General features: G+C 46.5%; 1 protein-coding gene across 1 annotated transcript in view; it reads right to left on the bottom strand.

Moving 5' to 3' along the window:
- The window catches only part of UVRAG (UV radiation resistance associated), a 100,158-nt gene that overhangs the window by 14,053 nt on the left and 59,058 nt on the right, over positions 1 to 27,047 (bottom strand). The window contains exon 13 of the mRNA XM_044450151.1: positions 14,190 to 14,268. Coding sequence (XP_044306086.1) covers positions 14,190 to 14,268 — 79 coding nt within the window. The remainder of the gene's footprint in view (positions 1 to 14,189; positions 14,269 to 27,047) is intronic.

The following is a 27,047-nucleotide window of genomic DNA, read 5'->3' as shown; positions in this document are numbered from 1 at the left end:
TTCCCAGTTGCAATGTATGGCTGTGAAAGTTGGACCATAAGGAAGGCTGAGCGCTGAAGGATTGAGGCCTTTGAATTGTGGTGCTGGAGGAGACTCCTGCGAGTCCCTTGGACAGCAAGGCAATCAAACCGGTCAGTCCTAGAGGAGATCAACCCTGACTGCTCTTCAGAAGGCCAGATGCTGAAGATGAAACTCAAATACTTTGGCCACCCGATGAGAAGGAAGGACTCACTGGAGAAGAGCCTGATGCTGGGAACAATAGATGGCAAAAGAAGAAGAGGAAGGAAGAGAATGAGGTGGCTGGATGGAGTCACTGAAGCAGTTCGCGTGAGCTTAGGTGGACTCCGGGGGATGGTGGAGGACAGGAAGGCCTGGAGGGGTGTTGTCCATGGGGTCGCGATGGGTCGGACACGACTTCGCGACTAACAACAACAACAACAAAACCTGCTTGTAGAGCAGATCGCGCATATTTCTCGGATGCAACTGTAGAAGCGCCTGGGCCTCTGGGCACTAGTCCTTCTTACAGTGAGTTCCATACATTAATTTTCCATTGTGTGAAGCATGACCTTTCTGGCCAGAGTTTGCAAGATACATGAGTTACCTCTAATTTTAGGCTACTAACCGGAATTTTAATCTCATTTTTAAAAGGTGCATTGCATGATTTGTGTTTTATTACCTACTATACACATGCAGAATGTGGTGAGCTAAGCCTTGATGTAATAAAAAGGACTGTGAGAAGCAATCTTAGTAAAGTGAAGCTATCTTTTAACTCAGAATGGTATTATTTTTTATTATAGGAATCTGATTCTGTAATTTTATGTAAGCTTTCATGTAAAATGCTTTTTTAAAAAAGCCATCTATAAATGAATATATAACCGAGTACTGGGTGCTGTTAGAGATTAAAAATATAGCATAGATTTCACTTGAGGCTGCTTTCCAAATTTCCACATTTGGAGGTCAACCTCAGGAGGAGCCAGGAGGCAAACGCAGGAGGAAAAATAAAGTATGAGAAAAGATGGAAATGCATCTTTATTACATTGCTACCTACACATGTTCTTCATCAGGAAACGTTCCTGAGCCCTCGGTACAGACCAGAGGGGCTGCAGGCTGGGATCCCTGGCTGGCCCGCCAGCCCATCAGTTCTCCTGCCTGTTCGCTTCCCGCACTCTTTTCGCCTCTCCCTGCCATGCACCTTCTCTTCCAGTTTTGCTTCCAGTTCTCTCATTGCAGGCCGATGTATCAGCTACCATGCATTCATCAATTGCGGCCCACAGCCAGTAGCCAGAGTTCAGGGGGGTGCACTGCCTGCTCCCCAGGATCCCACAGGGACTCCCCAGTTAAAGCCTCTTCAGGACAGGGATAACTTGGCCACAGGGACACTGGTGCCAGTGATCTCAAGACTGGATCGCTGTGGTGCACGCTTCATGTGGGGCTGCCCTTCAGGCTGCTCTGGAAGCCAGAGGCAAGTACGGACTACGGTGGCTGAGCTTTCTTGGCAGCTGCCTCTGTCCAGCTGCCACGGTGGGTTCCACAGGTTCTGGGCCTGGTTTAAGGTCTTCCACTGCACTGGCTGCCTGCATGCTTCCAGTCCCAATTAAGGTGCTGCTTGTAACCTATAAAGCCTTGCACGGCTTCGGACCACAATGCCTGTGGCAGCACCTCTCCCCCCCGCAATCCACTTAGACACTACACTCAAACCCCGGGGCCTTCCGCTGAATACCAAGTCTGAGAAAAGTAGAGGACGACAGCAAGGGGGGGGGCTTTCTCAGTGGGGGCCCCCATCTATGGAGTCACTTCTCCACTGCAGCTCAGCTGGGGCCAAGCCTGCCATCTTTTCCGCACCAGGTTAAGACGGCCATCTTTTCTGAAACTTCTGAAGACTTACTTCACCACCCCGGGGCTTGTGGGGGATCACCAGGTGTTTCACAGAGTCATGGTTTTGTTATTCCCTGTTACTGTTGGTTTTTAGCTGTTTAAGCTTTCTATTTTTTGCTGATTTTATGATATTTGTGCTGTATTTTATCATCTGTTTTGTAGACTGTGTGAACCTGCCAGCTTCGGCTGTGGGGCAGTAGAGGAATGAAATAAATAGATAAATAACTGATGGTAAGAGACACTGCAAGCCACTGCAAGCATTTAGGGCCTCAGCAACAGTGATGGATCCAGAAGTCGCCCCAGGCTACAGACCTGAGAGGAGTGCAACCCCACCCAGAACCAGGGCTTATTTTTCCCTCAGACTCAGGAACCACTCACCCAGAGGACTTCCATCTTGCCAGAACCAAACCTCAGTTCATTGGTTCTCAGCCACCTCATCTCTGAGGCCAGGCCCCTACCTGGGTCTTGCATGGCCTCCCTCAGTTTGGAGCTGTAAGCCACCAGCGGACTGATGACACTTGCCTCCAAATCCCCCAGTGACCACTCCCAGTGGCTGCACAGAGGTGCTCAGTAACACTGGTGATGGGACGGGCTCCTGCAGAACCCACAGCTCCATTGCCAGGGGTTTGAGGAAGAGCTACCCACTGCAACACTCTCTAAGACCTTTCCCGTGGAAGGACACCATGGCTCATGGCATCAAAAGCTGATGAGAGATCACACTTCCTTGCCTGTCTTCTGATAAAGGTCATCCATGAGGGCAACCGAGGAGGAGTCAATCCTATAACCAGGTCAAAACCCAGACTGAAAAGGGTCTAAATACAGCAGGTGTTCTTTGTACTTTCTAGTAAGGATAAAAGAAATCCTTCCGGTTCCTTCAGAAGGACTCTATGGCCCTGTCTGGACATCACGGCAAGTCAAGGTTCTAAAGGAACCCTAGCCTATTGTGCTGAATTTCTTTGCATGAGTTCAAATCTCCAGGAAGCTGGACTCGAAGTCCCTAGAGACCCCTTCCAACTCTACCACGCCACGATCCTGTGCTCAACAAGTGTACTGGTGCATGTCACTCCACTATTCCCGCCTGGCTTCTCCTCGGGATTCTAGCCTCTCGCCCCAAGGGAGCCAACCAGAAGCCATGGCTTATGGACCCCAGACGGGTCAGCATTCCCAGCTTGGTCATACTGATAAACAGACCAAGAAGGTCCAGTTCTTGTTTAGCTGCTCTGCTTTTAGGAAGAGCCAAGTGGGAGTGATTACACAGTGTGACATGTGGCTTGGGCACAGTAAGCAAGGATCCTGCAGAACTCCAGCTCCTGTTCAGTCTGAACTGGGCTTGAGAGGAGCCCTGGACGACTGCTGGTCAGAAGAGCAACAGCAGGAAGTACTAGCACTGCCCCGGCCTTGGTGACTGCACAAGACAAGACATCCCCCCACAGAATTAACCTAAGGGAGGGAGGATGCTGTATATCTGCATATGATGTGGTCTCATTTCCTCAAGACAGTCACCTGTCTGCGAAATACCCCCCACCCCCCAACACACACACACACACACACCTGGGCAAAGACTACTTTCTGACCCAAGACACCACTGATCAAGGAGAGGAAGTGGCCAAGTGCAGAGAATGTTAAGCAAATTAAGAAAAAATCCTTTGCAGTTTCTTCACTATTCCTTTTAACTTCTGCAGATTTCTGAAGTGACAATCGCACAGTGTGATTCACAAAATATGCCTTAAAGCTCTTCTCTCTATTCTTTTTAAAAGGCAAGCATTACACGTGGGAATTAGCAACAGCACAATACATCTTTTTAAAGAGCCCATCCGCAACTTTTAATGGTTTACAGCATATAAATAACTGGATTAAGGGATTTAGGGAAAGCACACATCAGTTCCAACTACAGCCAAGCTCGGAGACTAGAGCATAGCAGGGAGACTGCCCTCCACATAAAAGTAACAACTATGCACTATTTTCGCTTTATCATTTTAATTTTGGAGTTGTCAAGGGATAAAAGCTTTCTTGGCTCCATGTCTGAGATCAATTTCGCTTTCTTTCAGGTATCGCTGCAGCACGGCTGACTCTACTCAAGATTTCAGTCCCCCCACTTAAGCGCAGTGCTTAAGCGGAGGGGGGGGGGACGCTGCAGAAGCCAGCACACGTCAGGTGCCTGCGAAGACGCAGTAGGAAGAGTCTGTATGATCCCCCAAAGGGTCCCCCTTTAGGATGGACGACTCTGCTGGGTATTAGATGGAACGGCTCAAGGCCAATTTTAAGGCAGAGTTAATGCATGGCAGGCCCCTCCATGAATGCAAACTTCCAAACACTCCTCCGCACTAACTCCATGAAGGGGTGCTGATGTTGTCCCGGGCCTCTAAGCAAGCCATTGAGCAAAGTGGTGAATCCACAGGAGGAGCAGAGAAAGAAGCAGCAGAACGGCAGCCCAAGTGCGGGTCGCAGTGTTGTGTGAAGGGGACCTCAGACAGGCAGAACTCGTATCTGTGTGCATTTCACTATCGTGCTCCTTGGAAGTTTTCACCATCGCAGTTCACAGTGATTTGCACTCCTGACCAATGGCTCCTTGATAAGCAGGTTCTGTACTGTGGTGTAGTGGTTAAGAGCCTGGGACTGGGACTCAGGCGATCCGGGTTCGAGTCCCCGCTCAGCCATGGAGCCCACTGGGTGACTTTGGGCCAGTCACAGACTCTCAGCCCAACCTACCTCACAGGGTTGTTGTTGTGGGGATGAGATGGAGGAGGAGAAAGATGTAAGCTGCCTTGAGCCCTTTGTAGGAAAAAGATAGGATATAAACCGAAAAATAAATAAATAAATCGAAATAAACTATGAAATGTTGGGGATGATGCGTCCCTGTGTTAGAAAAGACACATAAGTCAACAGAAGAGCGGGTGTGTGGGGAAAGCAAGAGAAGCAGCCCAAATGCAGAACTGCCAGTAAGGCTGCCTCTTGCTACATATGCAAGAGACTTGCTGTATACAGACAATGGCAGTCAGCAGCTGCCCAATGTACGTTGGGTGAGGATTATGGGAACTGTTGTCCCACACATCTGGAGGGCACCCATTTGGAGAAGGTGAACCAGGAACATCTAAAGCTGGTCTTGGAATCTTCACAGGACAGAGAGTCAGCGTCTTTCCTAGGTCACTTTAGAAGAAATATGTCACCTTAACTATGCTTCTTCTAGCTTGTATGCCTGATTAAACAGGTATATTTCTTCCATGTCCTTCAATTGTCTTGCTGATAGAAAATGAGAAATTTTGATTGCTAAAAAGCCAACAGTTATGAAGTTGTTTCATTCATCAAGGAATGTCTAGATAAGCACGAAGAAGGCCCCAGAATCATCCAAATACAACTCTAAGATTGCAAGACAAGATTTTATTAACACTGCCCTTCAAAGTGGGGCCCTTACCCTTGACATTGCAGCTTAGCACTAGGTGTTTGCAATTTTAAACTGCTCTTTTATACTGTACTTTAACTGGTTTTATTGCACTTTTATACTGCCTCAGATATTTTATGCAAGGGAAGGGAATAAATTCCTTAAAATAAGTAAATAGGCAAGACTGAAAACCTGCCAAGGCAGATCTGGTTTCGCTTCAGCCCACAAACACCTGCCATCTGCACAAGCACGAGGAGCTTTGGGTCGCCCCTTTCAGAAGGATGCCACTGCTAACCCAGGCATACATGGCACACTCCATGTTAGAAAAGGAACTCAAATACAACTGCCAAGATCATACTGCCCACACATAAAGTCTTGCACTCTGTTCTGCTCACCAGGATTCTCTAGGGTTGGAAAACATAGAAAAGGACAACCAAAATGATCAAAGATCCGGAAAAATTCAGCCATGAGGAAACGTGACAACAGCTGAGATTATTTCGTTTAGGAAAACAGAGTCACAGTAAGAATAAAGGATTTTTTTTAATAAACTAGTATGGAAGTGGTATCTAACCCCAATAAAACTGAATTACATGTACAGTAAATATTCTAATTTATGTTAGAGAATGCCTAGGAAATGGTACATGTTTCCATATGAGATGGGGATGTGAATATATACATAAGGAAATCTGGAAAGAAGTTTTTAAAGAAATCAGTACAATATTGAGTTTAAACACTGAAGTAAAACCTGGAATCTCATTGTTGCCAATATTTGTTAGAAAACAATGGTGATGGAAAACTAAAGAATTAATAACAAATTTATTAACAGCTGTTAGATTAATGATAGCAGAGAACTGGAAAGTGAAATATGATTATCAATTGATTGGTATAGAGAAGTTTGGAATATAGCTAACTTGTGATATTTATGTGAAAAAGGTCTAATAAATGAGAATAATTTTGATGACATTTGGGGTCCATTTATTGAGTATGCATTAATAAAAGGGAAAGGGTGTGAACTTTCACACAATTCATTGCAGTTTTTGAAGGGGGAAAGAACCTCTTGAAAGAGTAAACAATTTCACATGTATCCAATGGTCCTGGAATTGGATGCACCGCTTGGCTTTGCTTTGCTTTGTTTTGCTTTGCTATAGTTTAGCACAATTTTTACTGTGCTCTTTCTTTTTATTTGTATTGTCCAATTTATATTTGTTATGAATGTGATCCATGTTTTGTTATTGATTTAATGAAGTTAAAGAATTAAAAGAAAAGGGAAAACAGAGTCATCATAACTCTGTTATGGGCTGCAACCTGATCCCGGCTGAAGGAAAGAAGACAGGGAGGTATTTTTCTCTCGTAATGATAGAGCACGGCAGGGTAATTGCATGAAGCGAAATGATGCAAGATTTAGGACAGATAAAAGTGACAGACCTTTCACAGGCCAGAGTTAAACGATGAAATTTGCCACCCGGAGAGGTACTGCTAGACACCACTCTGGACAAGGGGACTGATCCAATTAACGGAGGAGGCGGCTCTCAGTAGCTACTTGTCCCGAGGACAATTCACAAGGGATCCATTTTGGACAGAACTGCTCTTGGGTCCCTGGTTTCGGATTCCTGACCTGGTCTGATCTGCAGCAAACACAGGCGCTTGCAGCCAAGACTGCAATACTGCCATTTTGCTGCGCCGGCTGGCGGCAGCGACTGGGAAGGGAGCTTGGTCACCAGGAACGGCGGCTGGCGCCCCACTTGCAGCCCCCTCTTTCGCACCCCGTGGACTCTCCCGGCAGGGCAGGCCGCCGGCGGTGCAGCTGGGGGCCTGGCGGTGTGCACGGACTTCCCCTTGGTTCAGCCCGCTTTGCAGGACCAGCTCGGCAGAAGAGGCAGTCCATGGATTCTGTGGGTGTGGATTCCGAAAGGGTTCATCGCAACCCTGCTATGCACTCCCTCCAGTAATGTAGAATGCCTATATCCTTCAGCTGCTGGGGAACATGGGTGGGAGGGCACTGGTCCTGCTTGTGGGTTTCCTGTGAGCAGCTGGTGGCTGCACTGGAGGGATCTTGGCCTGCTCCAGCAGAGCCGTACCTATAACCAGACGTCTGTCTGTCTGTCTGTCTGATTTGTTTTCTAACCTGCCCCATTGGCCACACAGCTCCACGAGTGGGTTACAACTATAAAGACTGTATAAAGCAATATAAAACAGTAAAAACATCACAACGATCGGACAACAATAAAAACACACCCACCAGAACTCCAGCTTTCATAAAACGCATATCCCCTTCTATTCAAATAGCATTAAAAGCCAGTTTAACAATTAAAACAGCAGCCAAATAAAAAAGGTTTGCACCTGGCTCCTCTTTGGGGAGCTCCTCCCAAACTTGGGGTGCCGCTCCTGCAAAGGCCCTTTTTCTTGTTGTCGTCCTCCTCATATCCTGAAGAGGGAGTTCCCGCAGAAGGGCCTCAGATGCAGATCTGAGGGGCCGGATAGGTGCTCTTTTAGATGCCCTGACCCCACACCGTTCAGGGCTTTAAAGTTACCACCTTGAACTGGGCCCGGACTTCAACTGGTAGCCAGTGGAGATGGTAGAGGACTGTCATGAGGGGAGTCAGCTTGAGCTGGGGGTTCAACTAGAAACACAGAAGCAGAGCGAGTCAGAAGGGGCCTCCTGGGCCATCTAGTCTGATCCCCGGCTCCAGCCGGCTCCGCTCACGACATGCCCACCCTGAGAGGCCCCTTCTGACTCGCTCTGTTGCTATGCTTCTATCCTATCTGCCAGTCCTCAGTAACAGTCCAGCTGCCCTATCCTGGACCAATCGAAGTCTCTGGACCACCTTCAAGGGAAGCTCCACATAAAGCACACTGCAGTAGTCCAGGCACGAGGTTACCAGCGTGTGGCCAACCGTTGCCAGGTCCTGTCTGTCCAGATACAGTCACAACTGATAGGTCAGCTTCAGCTGATGGAAAACAGGAATGCAGAGAAACAGCTGCTAATTAAAACAGGAAAGTTTCTTCCAGGCTCTTGATGCCAATTTCCAGGAGAGCTCCAAGTCATATGCTGTTTTCCGTCTGCCACCAGGATGGGGAACAAGTCTATGCAAGCGAGAATCTTGCTCTCTTCTCATATTGTGTAGGAAAATGGTCATGAACAGGGGCCAAGATACTCAGAGTAGGAATTCATCCATATGCAACAGAATAAAATCATTTAGCAAAGGGGAAATAAATTAGCTCTAATCTAAGGCAAGACAGAGGATAGAGAGAACCGAGGAGATCAGTATAAAGCAGGTTTACATGCTCGTAAAGTAACTCCCTTTCCCAGGGAGAGGGGTCACACTATAATTTTATTTGGTATGATAATGAAGATAAGGGAGCCATTCACATGAGCAAACCCAATCCTTAAAGTATACTTGTTAAGCAAAAAATTGGATTATAAAAGGAGATGAAAAGGAGACACATAAAAGGTTGCCTCCTTCTTAAAGACTACAGAAACACAGCGAGTCAGAAGGGTCTCCCAGGCCATCTAGCCTGACCTCTGGCACTAGCCGGCTCCGCTCACGACATGCCCACCATGTGGACGTCCAGCCTATCCTTGAACACCCGCACCGATGGGGCCTCAACAACCTCTCGTGGGAGCCCATTCCACACCCTCGGGGTCCTGACTGTCAGGAAGTGCTTCCTGGCATCCAAATGAAACCTGGGTTCCCTGAGCTTTGCTTGGTTGGAGCGTGTCCTGCCTTCCCCTGCAGGGGAGAACAGGTCTCTCCCCACCTCCGTGTGACATCCCCTCACATACCTGTATGTCGCCAACAGATCCCCCCTGAGTCTCCTCTTCTCCAGGCTGAAGAGAACCAGTTCCCTCAGTCTCGCCTCATACGGCATCCCCTGCAAACCTATGCAAACCATTCCTATGCCCCAAGTGCAAGACCTTGCCCGTATCCACATTGAACGCCATCCTGTTGTCTCCTGCCCACTTTCATAGTCTGCCCAGATCCTTTTGGAACTGGAGTACCTGCTCCTCAGTTGTGGCCACTGCTCCAGTTTTAGTGTCGTCTGCGAATTTGATCAGCAGACTGTTCACCCCTTCTTCCATGTCGTTAATGAAAAGATTAAACAGGATCGGCCCCAGGACAGAGCCCTGGGGGACCCCACTTGCCACTGGCCGCCATCCCGATGATTCCCCACTAATGGTTACACTCTGCTTTCGGTCAGTCAACCATGCCCTAATCCACCGGACAGTGCTTTGGTGTATCCCAAAACTCTTCAGTTTCTCCACCAGGATATCATGGGGCACTTTGTCAAAGGCCTTGCTGAAATCCAGGTAAACCACATCCACTGCATCCCCTCCATCTAGCCATCTTGAAACCTTGTCATAGAATCCCACAAGGTTTGTCTGGCAGGAGCTGTTTTTGCGGAAGCCATGTTGTGTGGCTGTCAGCCTCCCTTCCCTATCTAGCATCACTAGATCTCTCGCTATTGTGAGCCTTTCCAACTATCTTACACAACAGGAGATTTTGGGAGAGGGCAACTGAGAAGACAATGCAGTCATTAAAGACTCCAAATCCAAACAGACGAAGCCACATTATCTACATTTACCTCTTTTTACAGCCAGACCACAGTCCTCCATTATACCTGGTATCTCTCCAAGTTTATGCCTTCATATTTATTTAAACTCTTCAGTGCCATGAAGCAACGTTGATCAGATTTCAGGATATGGGTGTATTCCCTTTGTATGACCTCACTGGGAGGCAACATTACACACTAATCTAAAAATTATATCAAGCAGGGTTTCACCCTTTTTTGTTCAAGGGCTGAAAGTTCACAACCCCCATGAAGGACTCTGAATTTAAATGTGTTGCTTCCATGAAGAATCATAGAGACAGACGGGGCCAAGAAGGCCATTGGGTCCAACCCCCTGCTGTTGCAGGACACCAAGTCACAACATCCCACTGAGAGGGCTGCCCAGGTTCTTTTTGGATGTCTCCTGTGTGGGAGAGCCCACTACCTCTCCAGGCAGTTGTTGTATTGCTCAGTGAGGAAGCTTTCTCTGATCTCTAGCCTGAATCTGAGATTTGAATATTAAATATAAATGCAAAGAAAATATTCCAAAATCTGAAGTCTGAAATTCAGAGCTAGTGCCCAAATAGTCTAAAATATTAACAAATTCAGACAAGTGTGGGTTTATTCAGGTGCAATGCCAAACTAAAGATCCTGAACTGACCCAGGAGGCAAAGGAATGGACAATCTGATCGGGGGAGGAGTAAGAGAAAGTTTTCTTGATCATTTACTTCATCTGGTAGCCTCCAAAGCTCTGCCTAAGCTGCAAGAGCTCACTCAGAATCTGAAACTGGCATCCATTCACAGATTCTGCCCAACACCAAACAGCAAGCCTCCCATCCACTGCGGTTTGGATCAACTGCTTTCACAGCATTTTCCAGCACCCCCTTTCCCACCAACAACTTCTCCATAAACAACCAAATCAGATACTTTATGGTATAATACGCTCATCAGAAGACATTCAGGCAGTTGATTCTGAAAAGTCCTCTTACGGCAAGTTATGCTGGGAGTAGGTTAAATGTGTGTTCAGTTCTGGCAATTCCAAATTTTTGCCCCCTGAGAGACAGACTTGCTGAAAGAGCGATGGCCACAACAGGGTGTGTGCTGAATTCTCACATGGTCAACTTCCACATGGGCCTTTCCACAGGAGTGCCATACGTCATATCATGGGGGTGAAAACCTGATCATTAGGGTTTAACCATTGATTTTACTTATTTACACATTGCTGTCAAACAGCGCAAATGAAATTTAAATCAAATTTAATTTAGTAATGAATTAATTGATCATCACGGATTTTATCTATCTGTTAAAAGTTTTTCTATCCCATCCCCTACAGATGTCTTGGGAAGGCTTACAATAATAAGTCAAAAGTGGGCCATAGGCAGAGGTGAGGGATTAGACATCACTCCTGTGGACTAGCTCAGAAACACTGCCCATTTCTGAAGGATTTTGACCTGAAGAGAGAGCCAGATGCCTGGGGCATTTGACTGATACAAGAAATATTTACACCCTGCCTTTCTTTCTCTTGCAAGGAACCCGAGGTGGCTTAAAGGTTCTCCTCTTCTTCATTTCACCCTCACAACAACCACCATGTGAAGTAGGTTAAGCAGAAAGTAGATGACTGGCCGAAAGGCACCCATGGAGCTCCATGGCTGAGCAGGGACCCGTATCTCCAGAGTCCCAGTCCAACACTTCCAGGTGGCATTAAAGGCTCCATGCCAGGGTAACTTAGGGCAGCCCTCCTCAGCCGGGGGTCTTCAGCCCATACAGTCAATGGTCAAGAGTGCTGGGAACTGCAATCAAGAGCTCTCAAAGGCACCAGCTTTGCGAAGGCTGCCTTTGCGAATGCCCCTCTTGCCAAGCGCCTACGCAATTTCCAGATCAGGGAGGAGCTCAGTGAAGAAGCATGGAGTGAAGAGACTCTGTTCTGCATTTCTATTTCCTGCTAAACAGTATCGGCATGGCTCAGAAGGGCCTTGACAGCAGTGGCCCAAAGTCTGTGGGTGGTGTAGTGGTTAAGAGCATGGGACTGGGACTCGGAGGATCTGGGTTTGAGTCCCCGCTCGGCCATGGAGCCAACTGGGTGACTTTGGGCCAGTCACAGACTCTCAGCCCAACCTACCTCACAGGGTTGTTGTTGTGGGGATAAGATGGAGGAGGAGAATGATGTAAGCTGCCTTGAGCCCTTTGTAGGAAAAAGGCAGGATATAAATCGGAAAATAAATAAATAAATCAACCCACTACTCATATTCATTAAAACAAGCTGAAATGTTTAGACAGGCTTCTGGGCAAACTTTTTTTCTCGTTATTTATTACTCTGACTGGCCTTCATTATGTGTTATGGGTCTGTTTGGCATTCACAAGTGGCTCTGATTAATTCCGACAAGGACTAGGGAAAAAAAATACTGAAATCACACAAACGGAAAGGCTTATCTTATACCTGGAGAGCAGTGGGAAGGAGAGGAGCCACCCTTAAAGGAAATCCTTATATCACAAAACGTTGACCGAGTCCTCAGCGTGGGGGGCTCCCCTGCCCATCCCTGCAAACCACTTTCGTGTGACTGTTGCCATTCAGGGAAATTGAAGCCGACACCTGACAACACCAGCCCACGTGAACCGGCATGGTGTAACCAAGGTTGCCACTCCCTGATTATTAAAAACAGGCACAACTGTTAAGACACTAAAGTAATGTACTAGGAAAAACCCTTACTCTCATACTCCATGTGTTATTAGTTTTCTGGCAGAGAAATTCATATCAAGAGAGTGCTAAGGATGAAAAAGTGACACACTCTAGTTTTTCAAAATGCCGAGCTCATTTGGAGCCCCTTGCCTTGCAAGACACATCTAGACAGAGGTGGGCTCCTACAGATTGAGGGGACAAATTACACGGCTCTTTCTAAGGGTTCTATACAAGTGTGAAACACATCTTACACCAGCTTAAAATTCCTCCTTGACATTTAACTGGTTCAACTGACAAAGAGAACAGAGCGAAGAGGCCCTTCAGATTGGCAATAGCCTACAAGAGGAGTTTTAAACAGAAATACTTTGGGGTGCCACCCAGTTCTGTGCCCAAGGCGCAGAATATGGCCTGAAGTCACGCAGTGCATCCACCATGTTGGAGGCTGGCCTGAGCTTGGAGGAGAGACTTCCTGGGAACCACATGGAGCCACCTGGAGTCCCACAGTGGGAGGAAGGCGAATGAATGAATGAATGAATGAATGAATGAATGAATGAATGAATGAATGCACAGAGTGGGCCTCCATGTTGCATCCTTTCATCCCTTGAGTAAGGGACACAAGTACTCTTTAATCAGAAGCGATAAGCCAGCCTCCCCCAGTCTCATGCTCATCACAAATTGTACTACAACCGCCAGCGTCCTCCCCAGCTAGTCAACATGTATCAGTGGCGCCACAACTAGGACATGCCTAATTAAGCTGATGTATAATACAGTTAACTAACAGAAGGTCAAAAGTGGGCCGTGGGCAGAAGCAAGGGTTTAAAGGCTAGTCCCGGGTCCGAAAAAGATTAGGCCCTACAACACACACCGCCACTTAAGTTCTCCATGCACTGGAAGAGTCCGACTTTTTAGTCCTGGGTTTTATCTCAATCCAGTTCCAGATTCTGGAGCCATTCCTTGTACTGCCCTCCAAGTCAGTCTGAAACTAGCACAACTTTCAGCTCTTCCATTCCAAATAGTAATAGAACGTGTGTGCGTGGCTGTGATGGCTTCTCGAAAGAGCACAGAGAGGGGCCCTTCAAAGCAGGGGCACACGCAGAGATGAAATAGCTGAAGCCATTAGCAATAAGCTATAAAGCAAGCCTCCCTCCTGCCCCCCTGCCTCCCACCACAAAGGGCCAATCCGAAGGCTTTCCCACTTGATCTTAAGAGCCATTCACACAGCCGATTGGACCATCTAAGGATGACCTATACCTATCTGAACATTCGCATCACCGGGAAATTTACCTTAAAGCAGGAATGAGGGACAGGTGGCCGTCCAGGTACTGTTGCCCAGCAGCTCCTTCTGCTTCTCGCCATTGGCTGCCGATTGCAGCTGATGGGAGGAGCAGCTCAACGTCCCTGGAGGGTCCCAAGTCACCCACCTGTGCCTGAAGGCGTCAATGGCGGTTTGACAAGTCAGACAAGTCCGCGGTCTGAAGCTTGTTAGCCTCCCACGGAAATACGGATATCCCACATCCTTGGGGTGCTTAGGCATGATCCCCGAGGCATCCAAGACATGCAGACGACACTTATGAGCAGGTATTTTCTGCCTGCATCTAATACAGAATCCCCACATGCATGCAGCACAGATGAAGGAGCAAGCGCCGGATCATTCCCCAAAGATGTCACTTCTCGTGTTGTTCCGTTAGGTTTTTCCCAGAGTTAACATACCTGCGCAATATTTTTGTTGAGAAGGTAGACGCCATAATCAAACTGCAGCCTCTCACCTCCTTTTGGATACAATGGAAATCTAAAATAGAAAGAGGTAAGAACATGAGGACGTAAGCAGTTTCTGCAACCATTTCTAAACTCATTCATAAACTTAATTCTCCTACAATGAAGTCTTTGCATACAAGCTGTTTTCCAAATCCCAGAAAGGATTCCGTCAACATGGTCCAGCTTTGAACTCAGAGACACTACAGTTTTACTTATTTATTTGTTTTCTATACTTGCCCATAAGCCCAAAATAGCTCTCTGGGAGGCTCACAGAGTCAAAAAAAAAAGCACAAACAAAAATACCAAATTACAAAATCAGTAACATTAAAATTGAATATACATAATATAAAAACAACGATCACATTCAAGTTAGTCCAAAGGTACAGAAGTAGAACAATAAATACAACATAAACAGAGTTAAATTGTTTTAAAAAAATAAAATCATTTAACTATTAAAATGCTGGGTAGATAAAAAGGGCTTTGCCTGGAGCTGAAAGGAATAGAGTGTGCACCAGACACACCTCAGTGAAAACCTGACTCCACAATCAGTGGCAAAGTAAAAAGGCCCTTCCTCTAGCTGCCACCCTCGTTCTTTCCTTAAGAAGAGGCTCTCCGAGAAGGACTTCATATGATGCCCTCAGGATCTCATCTAGGAGGCGGCATTTCTTCAGACACCCAGGCTCCAGGCTGTTCAGGGCTTTAAATATTAGTGCTAGCACTCTGAATTGAGCCCTGATTTCAATTAGTAACCGATGAAGTTGGCGGAGGACTGGCATATTATGTTCGGATCTGCCAGTCCCTGAAGCAGCCTCGCTGCCCCATTTTGAACCAGCTGAAGTTTCCAGAACATCTTCAAAGGCAGCACTGGCTCCCCGCAGAGCGCATGGCAATCATCCAAGCAAGGATTGCCAGGGGGTGGATCGCTGCTGCCAGGTTCTGGTCTGCCCCTTCAGCCCTCATCAGCACTGCATCAATTTGCACGCCAAGAGTGGCTCATGGGATCAGTGGTTGCCTCCTAGCCAGCTTTAAGCCCACTTTCCACACCTGATTCAGAGGGACACTGGTTAACATGGCCTGTAGTTAAAGACATGGCGGAAGACTATTATGGTCTCCTAGCCCTCTAGAGCTGAGGAGGAGGAGGAGGAGGGCTGCAGCCGGACGGAGAATCCCTCCCCACCGGGCTGAGAGAAGCCCCTAGTAGATCAAAGAGGTCTTTGAGGGATGCTGAGGGACCCTGGCCACACACAAGCCTCACGCTGCTGTTCTCCACCCACCTGCCTGGCAGCAGGCTGAGGGCCGGGGGGTGGACCCTAACAGGTTTTACTTTTGGAGAGAATTTTATTTATCTATCTATCTATCTATCTATCTATCTATCTATCTATCTATCTATTTAGAAAGCTTCTATGCCGCCCCATTCGCCGAAGCCTTGGGGCGGCTTACAACAATAAATAAATATTAACAGTATAAAACAATATGATATAATTGGAGACATCCTGGCCATAAAGGTAAAATAAATGCATAATATTAACAACTAAAATGGCGTTTAAATAAAATAAAATTCATAGGATTCCACTGTAAAGCTAGTAGGGGAAAGGATGAGAGGGCTGGGTGATAGAGAGGAGAGAAGCTGTGAAGGAAAGGAAGGGAGGGCATGCTTCCCCCTCACTTACAAAAGAGATGCCAAAAAATAAAAGAACCTTTACTACCAGGAAGCGGGGCGGGGGGGCAGATTAGGGTCTGGTTTGGGTTTGCCAGTTCTAAAAGAATCAGTTCTGGTAGTTTTAGTTCCTTTCTTATACTAAGGAGTCAACAGCTTCCATCATACTGTATTAATGTTTTATTTCCCAGCTACCATTCTGGATTCCTATTTGAATCTCTGGTATTACTATTAGTACTCGCAATATTTTTTCACTATACCAAATTAATTATGATATAAGGGTCCAGAGACCTTTGTCTGGAAGCATAATCATCTATTTTGTTTCTGCATTCAACAGGTGGGAACAAGACATAGGTTTTCAACGTTTGACCCAACATATGCTGAGTGGATAAGCATATTTGCAGAATTTCTTAAACTGTTAAAGGAAATGATAACAGCCTGCCAGGATTTTGTGCAGAAGGGCAAGACTGTGAACAGAAGCAGCATCTGATTCACCGGCATGCGCATCTGACAGTGCAGTCGTGAAGCCTGGAAGTAGCCGAGGCCACCCTGCAGCAAAGAGACATGTCCTTCATCTTCCATCATGACCATTTCTGTCCTCAGCGTTTATGGTCTATAGTTATGTCTATTACTGTTCAAAAGGACGGCGCATTCTCCCAATTACTTATGCATTGCATTAATCTTTTACTCTCCAGCTACCATTCTGGACTCCCATTTGAATCTTCAGTATTCTTGGTAGTGCTCACAATATTTTTCACAGAATCTCAGAACAGATGGGATGGAAGGGACCAAGAAGGGCAGCAGGTCCAACCCCTGCTGCTGCAGGTGGCCAATTTACACCATCCTTCTTCAGTGCACAAAAATCATCGTGCCACCAGGATCCTGGTACAAAGGATTCGGGTGTCCTGAGTGGCGTCAGCACAGGATCCAGGGCAGCATCGGAACAGCCATGCTGGATCAGGCCAAAGGCCTCTCTCATCCAGCAGTGTGTTCACACGGTGGCCAGCCACGCACCTGTGGGAAGATCCCCACTGCTGTTGCTCTTATGTCCCCCAGAAGTGGAACATGACGTCACGCACACGGCCACCAGGCTAGGTCCACGGATGGTCTTGCCACCCACCATGTTGCCCAATCCCCTTTTAAAGCCCTTCAAGCATCTTGCAAAATTGAAATCCATCGTTTAACCATGTGCTGGACTTAATTTATATTTAGATTCTCGAGGCACTCCTCACCTAGCCTAGCGCAGTGGCTTAGAGATGGAGCTGTGAAATAGGAAGCCCCAAATTCAAACCACGCTTCTGCCCTGAATTCAGGTTGGCTTCAGGCAAGCCATATTTCTACTCCTATACCAATACACTATGACATAAGCAGAAATGTTCCACCCATATTTTCAGTGTGGAAAATTTTCCATTTCCAAAAGTACCATTCCATAAAATTGATTGATGAACACAATCACTACCTAAACAGGAAATTTCAAGAAGTTGTAGTTCCTCTCTTTTCTTAAGTATGCCTTAACCCAGGACCCCTCTTGCTCTAATATACAGTTCTTTGGGCATGCTAAAATAAGCTGCAGTATCCAAAAATATATGCATAGTATTGAACTGCCTCATCTTACAAAGTTTGCAATTTCTTCAGTACAAATGATTTCCAAATAACGCTTTGAACTTACTCAAAAACATACAATATTCAAATAATATAAAACATCCAAGCCTATACATATGTACTGGGAAGGAAGCTTCGCTACACTTCTTCAACTTAATTTAGAGTGCGGGGGTCTTTTTTATTATTAAATAACTAAGATGCAAACTCATGCCTATCTACAGCAAAACATACCAAGATCTGTACCAGTAGATCCATCCTGACCTTCTGACCACCCCTGTTCTAGAAGGGGTGTTTAAAACCTTAATTTGAAAAGATGTTCTGAACTTGCTTTTTGGACTGATTGTTAAACAGTGTAATTATGTAAATATAATTAATTACATGGGCAGGGTTAGTTTCGGTTATTTTAATATTGTTGAGTTCATCAGTGTTGTTTTCCTTCAGTAATGTGTGATATGTGCAGATGTTATAATGAGATTTTTCACATACAGCTAGAATCCTGAAGACAGGACAGGACTACAATATAAAGAGAAATTTAGCTCCACAATGAGATCATAAATACACAACAAAAGTCATTCTGTGCACCTCAACTTTCTTAACAGCAACCAAGACAGAAATGGTATTATTTCCAGTTAGCCATTAAAGTCAAAGGTTTAACATAAACCATTACAGTAAACCAAATTATCAGGGTCTCAGTTTTACAATATGTCCAAGTCCTAATGGGTCATATCAAGTTGAAAAATATAAAATCACTCCAGCCACTATATATCTACACTCACTGTACTTAATAGATCTATAAATCCAAGATGTCTGCAGTGCTGGAAAATAAAACACACCCTAAAATGAATGTATGTGCAGCAAAATTTCAGTGTTCGCTGCTGTATAAATCACATGGAATTCATGTCAATCTTTACCAAGTTACTTTATCCAACTGTAGCAGGATTTGGATTAGAAAAGGATTCCATTACAATTAATAGCTCAAAACTCATTCAGCCTGGACAATAAATACACTCTTTAAAAGACATGGTATGATTTGTTACAGGATAGTGTTTCATTATGTTGCTGGGGAAAAAGTGATTCTCCACAATTAGAAAGAAAGGCTTTAAAGGGGAGCCACATAATGCAGAGACGTCAACCATTTCTTCCTAGCCTCTTTTGAAATTATTTTTATATTTCTAAGGCCAGAAATCAAAACCCTTTTCAATCCCTCGTATTATTTCAATTTTTTGTGATGGCTTCCCTGCTCTCTCCCCAAATCTCAGCTTTTGAGTACGTTCCGTACTGTGGAAGATGAGTTACAGCAATCTTCTTCCAGAAAGGAAACCCTTAATTCTGAAATGCATCATGCAGTCATATGCCAACCCCACCCCCAGCCCCCAAAGGCGGCCAAGGCTGGGGAGGTGTGGGTGTTGATACCCACAGGTCATGTCCCCCTTTTCGTCTGACCTTCGCTTTTAAAAGACCTCTGGCAGCAGTCTTCCCAAACATGGAGTGCTCTGGAAGCTTTGTACTACAACTCCCACCAGCCCTGGCATGGGGTTAGGCAGGGGTTATGGGAGCTATAGTGCCAAACAGCTGGTGGCACCATGCGTGGGGAAGCGGGCTTGCGGGAACACACCCGTGTACCAGCACCCGAGGGATGAGCGATCTGCATACACTCCAAGACGAGTAAAGCGCCATCTCTGGACTAAGGGGACATGTGACCAGAGAAGAGGCCACTGCGCTTCGAGGACGCCTTCTCCAGAGAAGCCACTTTCCAGCTAAATGCTGCGACCGAAGAGAACGGGCTGCCCCATTTTGCAGGAAGTGCAGCCGGCACTGCTGTTGCTTAGCGGACAAGAGGCCAAACGATGAACCAGTCAGCCCCACTTTGAATCCGTCTTCGGACACTCCCTCAGACATTCAGGGGTGGTACCACGAACTACCTCACATGTTTGCCATATATGAAGCAGTGGGGACTGGAAATGCGACATGAATGTGCTTCAGCATCTTATTTCCTGTCCTCTCCGGTTCTATGCAAACTGCCCCCTTTTCGGCCCCATGCTCTGAAGTCTAGCCCCAGCTTTTCAGGAGACGAAGAGCAAAGTGGGAGATCTCCTTCTAAGACGTTGGTAAGAGATCACTGCCTAGCAAGAATCAAAACTACTTTGAACGGAGGGCAGCTTTAAATAACAACACTAAACCCCCCCAGCTCCTGTCCCTTCCCTGACGTGCTGCTTTCACTGCATGGGAGGGAATGGGAAGGGGGCAGATTTGGAGGGAGGAGGGAAGACGGATGATGCCACTGACTGGCTACTTCAACTGGTGGGGACTCGATTCTCCCCAATGGGTGGCTATACCGTAACATTTACATCCTTCTCAAGCAGACATGTACCCTTCTTTCAGTCCCGTTCTCCAAGGACTTGTAAGAAATTAGAATGCTCATTAGTCCAGCCATTATCTGAGGATATGCTCTTAATGTGTTTAGTGCACTTAATTAGGTAGCAGTTGCAGGCCAAAAGAAATTTAGCAAGGTGTGCTCTGAACCAACCAGCTAACTGACTACACGTTACTCCCTTGTACAAATCCTCAACCAAAGATCTGTGTGAATTGATCCCATCTCCTGAAAATGGTACAAGAAAGCTCCAAATTCTTGACATGTTAACAAGCGCCAAGCCTACAGAATTAGATAATATCTCAGTTGAGGCATCCAACTGCTGGAATCACATGCAAAGCAGACATGCTGAGCCAAATTCCTCACATCTTGCTCCCCCACTTAAAAGTGGATTTTGCATCTTGTCCAGGAGGGCTCTCCAGTGCAAATATTAAAAACAGAAGATCTAAATGCTGACTTCACTCGAAAAATATTTAGTGAAGTCAGTAGGACCAGGCTGCCCTGATTTCTTAGTGGATTACTTTTTTCCAGATAACAGCACCACCTCGGCAATATACTAATTACTTGCTATAGCTCAGTTTTTCTTAGCTAAGTGTTAACAAAAGAAGCGGCAAGTTCCCTTAATTTCCGCTGTTACTTTAAACTATTATCTAAGGGCATCCTGCCATCATTCCCGAGAGCCACTGTGATTACAACTGCAAAAAGATAGCTTTTGGCACCGTCTGTCTCCCATTAACTGCTATGCTCACTTCCCCGACCCATCTATTTTTTGCTGACCAGAGACAACTGCTTCCCAGCCACACTCTCATTGCATTTCACGGCCTCATGCTGTTCTTGGGCTAATCTTGACCTGTTCAGCATCACAGGACAGCTTCAATATTTGAAAAGGCTGTAATGAGTCTCTGCAGGGCCTCTTAGGTCAGTCAGATGTTAACTGTTAAAGCGAAGCTAAAAGGATCTAGGTGCCATTTAAAAAAAAAAAAAGGATCCCTCCAGATAGGAAAACATGCTCTTCCGGGTGCTCAAGTCTAAACATCTTTATTGCTAAGTTCGGTGATTTATGAACTTCTCTTTGTATTTCAAGAGATCAATCTCAAATGTACCAATATGCTGGCGATTGGTTTTTCATATGCCCGTGTACAGACACCTGCCTTTAATCCAAACTATTTTTTAAGCTTAAGGAACTGATTGATTTTTAACTGTTCCCACCTGTTTCTAATCTGGCATGAAAAACATGTGGTTTAGATCCTGATTTCCCTCTAATCAGACTTTTTTAAACTTGCATTTCAAACTGAATTGAAGAAACCCAAGTAAGGAGCTGTGAATTCCTGCTCCCCACCACCCCACATAGACCCAAAAACGCTGTTGGATAAGATGGCTGAAAACGTAATGCTTCCTGTCACATCTTGGAAAGAGTTTCTCACCAGCCAAAGTTGTGTGAACTCAAAGAAGAGATTAAATTCCTATTCAGAGCAAGAGCAGCCAGGTGAAAATGTTGTTTCTTCTTTCTTTCTAGGGTGCTTCCACCATTTGATCACGTGAAAAGGACCAGGCAGGTCCATGTCCAGTGCTTCATCGTTTTGCCAGCAAAAAGTTGCAGGCTGGCACCAAGACTCCTCCTGCATCTGTGGGCCCAAGACGTCCACAGCACCTCTCCTCCAGTGCGTTGCAGCAAAGGAATTACTTAGCCTTCAGCTGCTCAACTGGCCTTCAGCTTCTCACAAGGTTACTTTCATGTTCCTTTCTCTCCCTAACCTACTGAGATGGTGGAGGAGAGAGAAGGACAAAAACACCCGAGGTGGATCTATATCTGATAGGATGAATGTCCAAGGATCCTCCTAGAAGTACAGGTGTTCCATGTTAGACCTGTGCTACCAGCAGTGGTGTCTGGCAATGCTTCTCCTTGCTGCAGGCCAGAGCTTCAGCTACGGGGAGGCATCATAAAAAGCGAAGGAAGGACACTCTGTACCAAGTGGCTTGTGCACTTGGTGAAATGAGAGCAGCTGCCCGGCCTGCATTCACTCATCTGCAGCCTTTCCTTACCCTATTGTAAATGAGACTTATATACCTGTGAACTTCACTATGCCAAAAGCACAGAGGTCCCACAAGCAGGGGCCTACATATCCCAGTAAATGTGTCCCTTACCCTCAAACAGGGGTGGTCTTCCAGGTGCTTTGGCCTACAACTCCCTACCATTGCCTATGCTGGCTAGGGCTGATGGAAATTGTAAGCCAAGACAGCTGGAAGGCCACAAGTAGCTCACTCCTGCCCTAAAAGGTGGTCTGAAAATATGTAAACAATTGACTTGTACATTTAATAAATATACCAAAGAGCACACTTTTGCCCTACATTGCACACAGTACATTTTTGTTATGGTACCATTAAAATAACTTTTAGGTTTTATGCAAAAGTATGTACCAGACATATTCCAACTCCCCACCCACCACCATTTCCAACAAAGAATTCAGGAAAGGGATTATTTTCTTCTTCCATGGCTGCAAAGGTTCGGGAAATTCTGCTAAGTCCCCTAAAGTCATAATTCTGGCCCCAGAGCCAACACCCTCAAGTCAGAGCTTTATCTCTGCACGGAGAGGCAGTTTAGCAGTAAGTCACCCCGCTGCCAACATAGCATCGTGCATGGAGATGTGGCTTCCCCCATCCACAGAACAGGAGAAAGGACTATAACCAACAAAGCAAATTGTTTGGCTTACTGCTGAACAAAGGGAATACGGCTTGGATGCATATGCACTTCCATATGGCTTGGAAGTGCAGTTCCTAGGATGTTACTGGGTTCTGAAGAGAAACCCTAGCTTGAGGGTGCTGAAATGAAAGAGGCCAGCCCTCAGCACTGAATGAAAAGCCAACGTTTAAAGAATACACACTCGCATCCACTCAAATTATACCAATTATCGAGTGGTCAAATTCTGGGGCCGCAGCCAATTGACCTAATTACCATGAAGCCTGGGAAAGCCGGGGCTCATTTCAAGTCTACAAGAGACAGGATATACCTAAAATACCTAATCTTCAGAAGGTCACAAGAGTTAAAACTACTTAAGTACCAAATTTGGACTCGCTTGAAAACTCCTATTATTCCTGATTAGTAGCACTGATACCGTGAGTGATTGCTTAGATTACAGAAGAATTTTACAAACGAGGGTTAAGTAGGCCACAGACACATTATTTTTGGTTTGATATAATAGATGTGCCCTTGAGCATGTTTGGCTATTTGGCTCCCCCGAGATTCCAGAACTACTGCAAAGAATATTTCCACTACTGCTGCCAACGGTATCATTGTTTTGCCGTTTCTTAAAATTAAACTGGTTTCCACAACATCTTCCAGAATGGACTCAAGTAACTTGAATCGAGTTGTACTGAGAGGAGACGCCACAAGTGCAGCCCCCTCAGCTGGAGTCCGTGGTGCTTCTGCTTTGTATCAGAACAACAGGCAGGAAGGGAAGGTGGCCAGACCGGTGTGCACTGACCCAGTCCAACAAGTTCTGGTTCCAGACTCTGCGCATGCCACTGGGCTTCCTGCAGAGCTTCCCTCTTTCCAAATATGGAAATGAAAAACAGGGGTTTTTTAAATGCCTAATGCATAAAGTAGAACAGAGGGCTATAGAGAGAGAGGGAGGGAGGGAGGGAGGGAGGGAGGTTGGTTGGTTGGTTGGTTGGTTGGTTGTGTGGCACAGAAGGAAGACTGCCACACCGAGTAGTCTTGCCAAAGTGTGCTTCCCCACCCAGCAGACCAAACAATGCAAACTGCAAAAACACAAGCTGAAATACTCACGGAGCCAGTCCCAGATGGAGGAATGCTAGAAAGAAGGTAATATAAACAGGATATGCCGCCTCCAAACACCTCACCTTGCAAACCCATGAAACCTTTTTAAAACTCTCAAATGAGAATGCAGCCCAGTTCCAGTTTCAGTTATTATTTATCCCACATCTTAAACTTTGTAGTCCCCCATGGTACGATTCTTCCTGTGCCTACAACACCCCAGTATCTCGTTATCCCAGGCAGCTCAGGAGAAATCTTGTTTTATAGCACTGGCAGACTTTTCCCACTTGGTGCCCACCTGGCGCATCCTGCTGATCCCAGCAGAGGATAACGACAGCTGCCACTCCATGCATCTCAGCTGCACCAGGCTGGGGAAGGCGGTTTTCCTTTGTATCCAGGGATGGGCAAACCTCCTGGGTTTGTTTGAAAATACCTGGTAGACTGGATCTCCACTGGGCATCAGGCAGCTTGGCTGCTGTTTAAGAACCTGCATTTCTAAATGATGCCTACTTGTTTTCGGCTTCCTCTCCTTCTCTTACTGCTCTCCAGATTACTCTGCAAGGAGACAGAGGGCAGCAGGGTACCCCTCAAAGACGGACTGCAGTCCTCAGCCCACATCCCTGTGCCAGCAGCAACAGTGTTGATCTGCACTGCCCAAGCAGGCCAGACGGGTGCTATTCTAAACCCAAACTGGAGTCTTAAGTCCTCCCCACAAATCCATACGGGTGCCTGCAGTCAGTTTTATTGCTAGATCGAAAGGGCACAAAAACATTTTCAAGTAAAATCTAATACTAGCAACTCCACAGAAAGAAACGAGTGACAGATATAAAAACCCAGACCACATGCAGGGGGACTACCGAGTATTATTCTGCTATTCAGTTCAAATCCAGAGAAACAGAATTAAGACATGTGTGAATCTGTGACGGCTCTAGGCCAGTGCAGACTGAAGCCTCACTGAAAAAGGGTGAAGAAAGCGTTATGCTTCTGCTGTTTCTCCAAACGGTACCAGACGGTCGTGCTCAAAGTCTTTAAAACTGGGCATTTATTTTAAAAATATAGCAGATATGAGGGAGACTCGGAAGAGAGGCAAGTGCACACTTCCCCAGACCACACCATGGCAACAGCCCAGCCCACCCAGCACAACTGCACAGCACACACACTGTAGCGCGTGCAACCACACATCCGTGTGGCCATGGTTTGTCTGGGACGGGAGGCACTGTGCTCTGCAGAGCAGGAGACCGCGCTACTTCCCTTGGAGACACAGGCGGCCCTGTCCCACCTTGCTTTTCCCAGCCTTAGCCTTGCTTTTCACAGAATCATGGAGATGGAAGGCCATCTGGTCAACCCCCTGCTCAAGGCAGGGCTTCAGTTAAAGCACCCCTGACAGATGGCTGACCAGTCACAACTGGATTGTCTCCCGTGTGGGAGCGCCCACCGCCTCCCTTGGTCATTGGTTCCACTGCCGTCCTACTCTAACGGTCATGAAGGTCTTCTTGAGGTTCAGCAGGCATCTGACTCCCTGTAACTTGAGCCCATTATTCTGTGTTCTGCACTCTGGGATGATCCAGAAGAGACCCTGGCCTTCCTCTGAGTTGACTGTCTTTCAAGGACTACACAGAAACATAGAAACAGAGCGAGTCAGAAGGGGCCTCCCGGGCCATCTAGTCTGACCCCCGGCTCCAGCCGGCTTCGCTCACAACATGCCCACCATGTGCATGTCCAGCCTGTCCTTGAACACCCTCACCGATGGGGCCTCAACCACCTCCCGTGGAAGCCCATTCCACACCCTCGGGGTCCTGACTGTCAGGAAGTGCTTCCTGGCATCCAAATGGAGCCTTGGCTCCCTGAGCTTGGCTCCATTGGAGGGCTATCCTATCTGCCCACAGTCTTCTCTTCTCAAGGCTAAACGTGCCCGGTTCTTTCGCTCTCTCCTCACAGGGCTTTGCTTCCAGACATCGTTGCTGCCTTGCTCTGGACCTTTCCCAGCTAGGCGGTATCTTTCTTAAACGGCGGAGCCCAGAATGGACACATTACTCCAGAGCGGCAAACAGAGCGGAACCAGCGCCTCATGTGATTCAGAAGCCACACTTCTATCAATGCAGCGATTCCAGGAGATGGAAGCAGCGTAATGTATGGGGCAGCTCTGGCCATCCAACCACAGACACGCTGGAATGTGCTGAGGACGTGTGGGAGACGGCCTGTTTCACCCTGGCCTGCCCCATCAGTGGTCTTTCAGCAACACAGGCAGTGTGGCCAACACCAGCCCTCGCCCCAAAGGGGCTTTCTCTCCCCTGTTCACCCTTCCAATGCACGCTGTAGAGCAAAATGTATTTTACTCTGAAGAATGGACAAAAATGCAGCCTTTTCATTGTACAAGCAGATAATTTCCGCAGAAATTGGATCTGCAGTCATGCTATAGGGTGACCTCTGCCTCATTCACCTTGTTCCACATTTACATATGTAAATTAAAGCGGCAGAATTCTTTGGATTTTGTCACACACCAATAAAAATTCTGCATGTGTGCCTAGTTCCAGTGCGAACATCATTTTTATTCTTCGGTCAGTGGGAGGGGGGGAGGTTAGCCTGCTGGACTGGGACCCAAGAGATCCAGGTTCTAGTCCCTACTCAGCTACAAGGCTCACTGGATGATTCTGGGCCAGTCACTGCCTCTCAGCCCAAACTACCACGCAGGGATGTTGTTGTGAGGATAAAAGGGAGCTCTGCAGCCCGCTTTGGGTTCCTCACAAAAGGAAATATAAATGCAGTGTGATGATGGTGTCAGTAATTATAAAAACAAGCCAGTCTTAGACTTGCTGTGACTAGATTTTAGCAGTAAAAAATGTTCTTGTCAACTAAGAGCAGGGATACAGTCTTAAGCACGCTTTCTGTATTTTATGAGGCACTGTTAAAAAAAGACAAAAGTGATAATATATATAAAATGTATGTATATATTTTAGGTACTTGCTGAAAACGACTTTTTCCTCCCAAGGCAAATACAGGCCCTTGAACACAGAAAGGTTGAGACATTTATGAAAGAAATTAGTCTTGTCGTATTGCTTCAACAGACATGCGATACAGAAAAGTCAAGTCTGGCTTGCAGTTAACTCTATCATGAATTAGCCATTAAGGTATCTTAAACCTCTGCATACGATCTGAGTGTGTTGCACTGCAATCAGTAGCGTGCAATAATTCATACCACATTTCATCTCCTGCAGTGAGGCAGGCAGAACGCCACGCAGTCCTCTGCTGACCTTTGCTACCCGGCCTTGCTGAAGGGCTGGGTTTCTTGTAAACTGCCCGGAGAGCTTCAGCTATGGGCAGTATAGAAACAGACAGACCTATCAGCCCCGAAACATTTTTCTTTCAGCGAAGCAGCCTAGCTCGCCACTCAGAGAATGACTACTTTAC

This window comes from Varanus komodoensis, unplaced genomic scaffold (genome assembly GCF_004798865.1).
Source record: "Varanus komodoensis strain SLA01 unplaced genomic scaffold, ASM479886v1 scaffold63, whole genome shotgun sequence".
Classification (NCBI taxonomy): Eukaryota; Metazoa; Chordata; class Lepidosauria; order Squamata; family Varanidae; genus Varanus; species Varanus komodoensis.
Note: the sequence above shows the minus strand (reverse complement) of the source record. Positions and strands in the feature narration are given on the sequence as shown.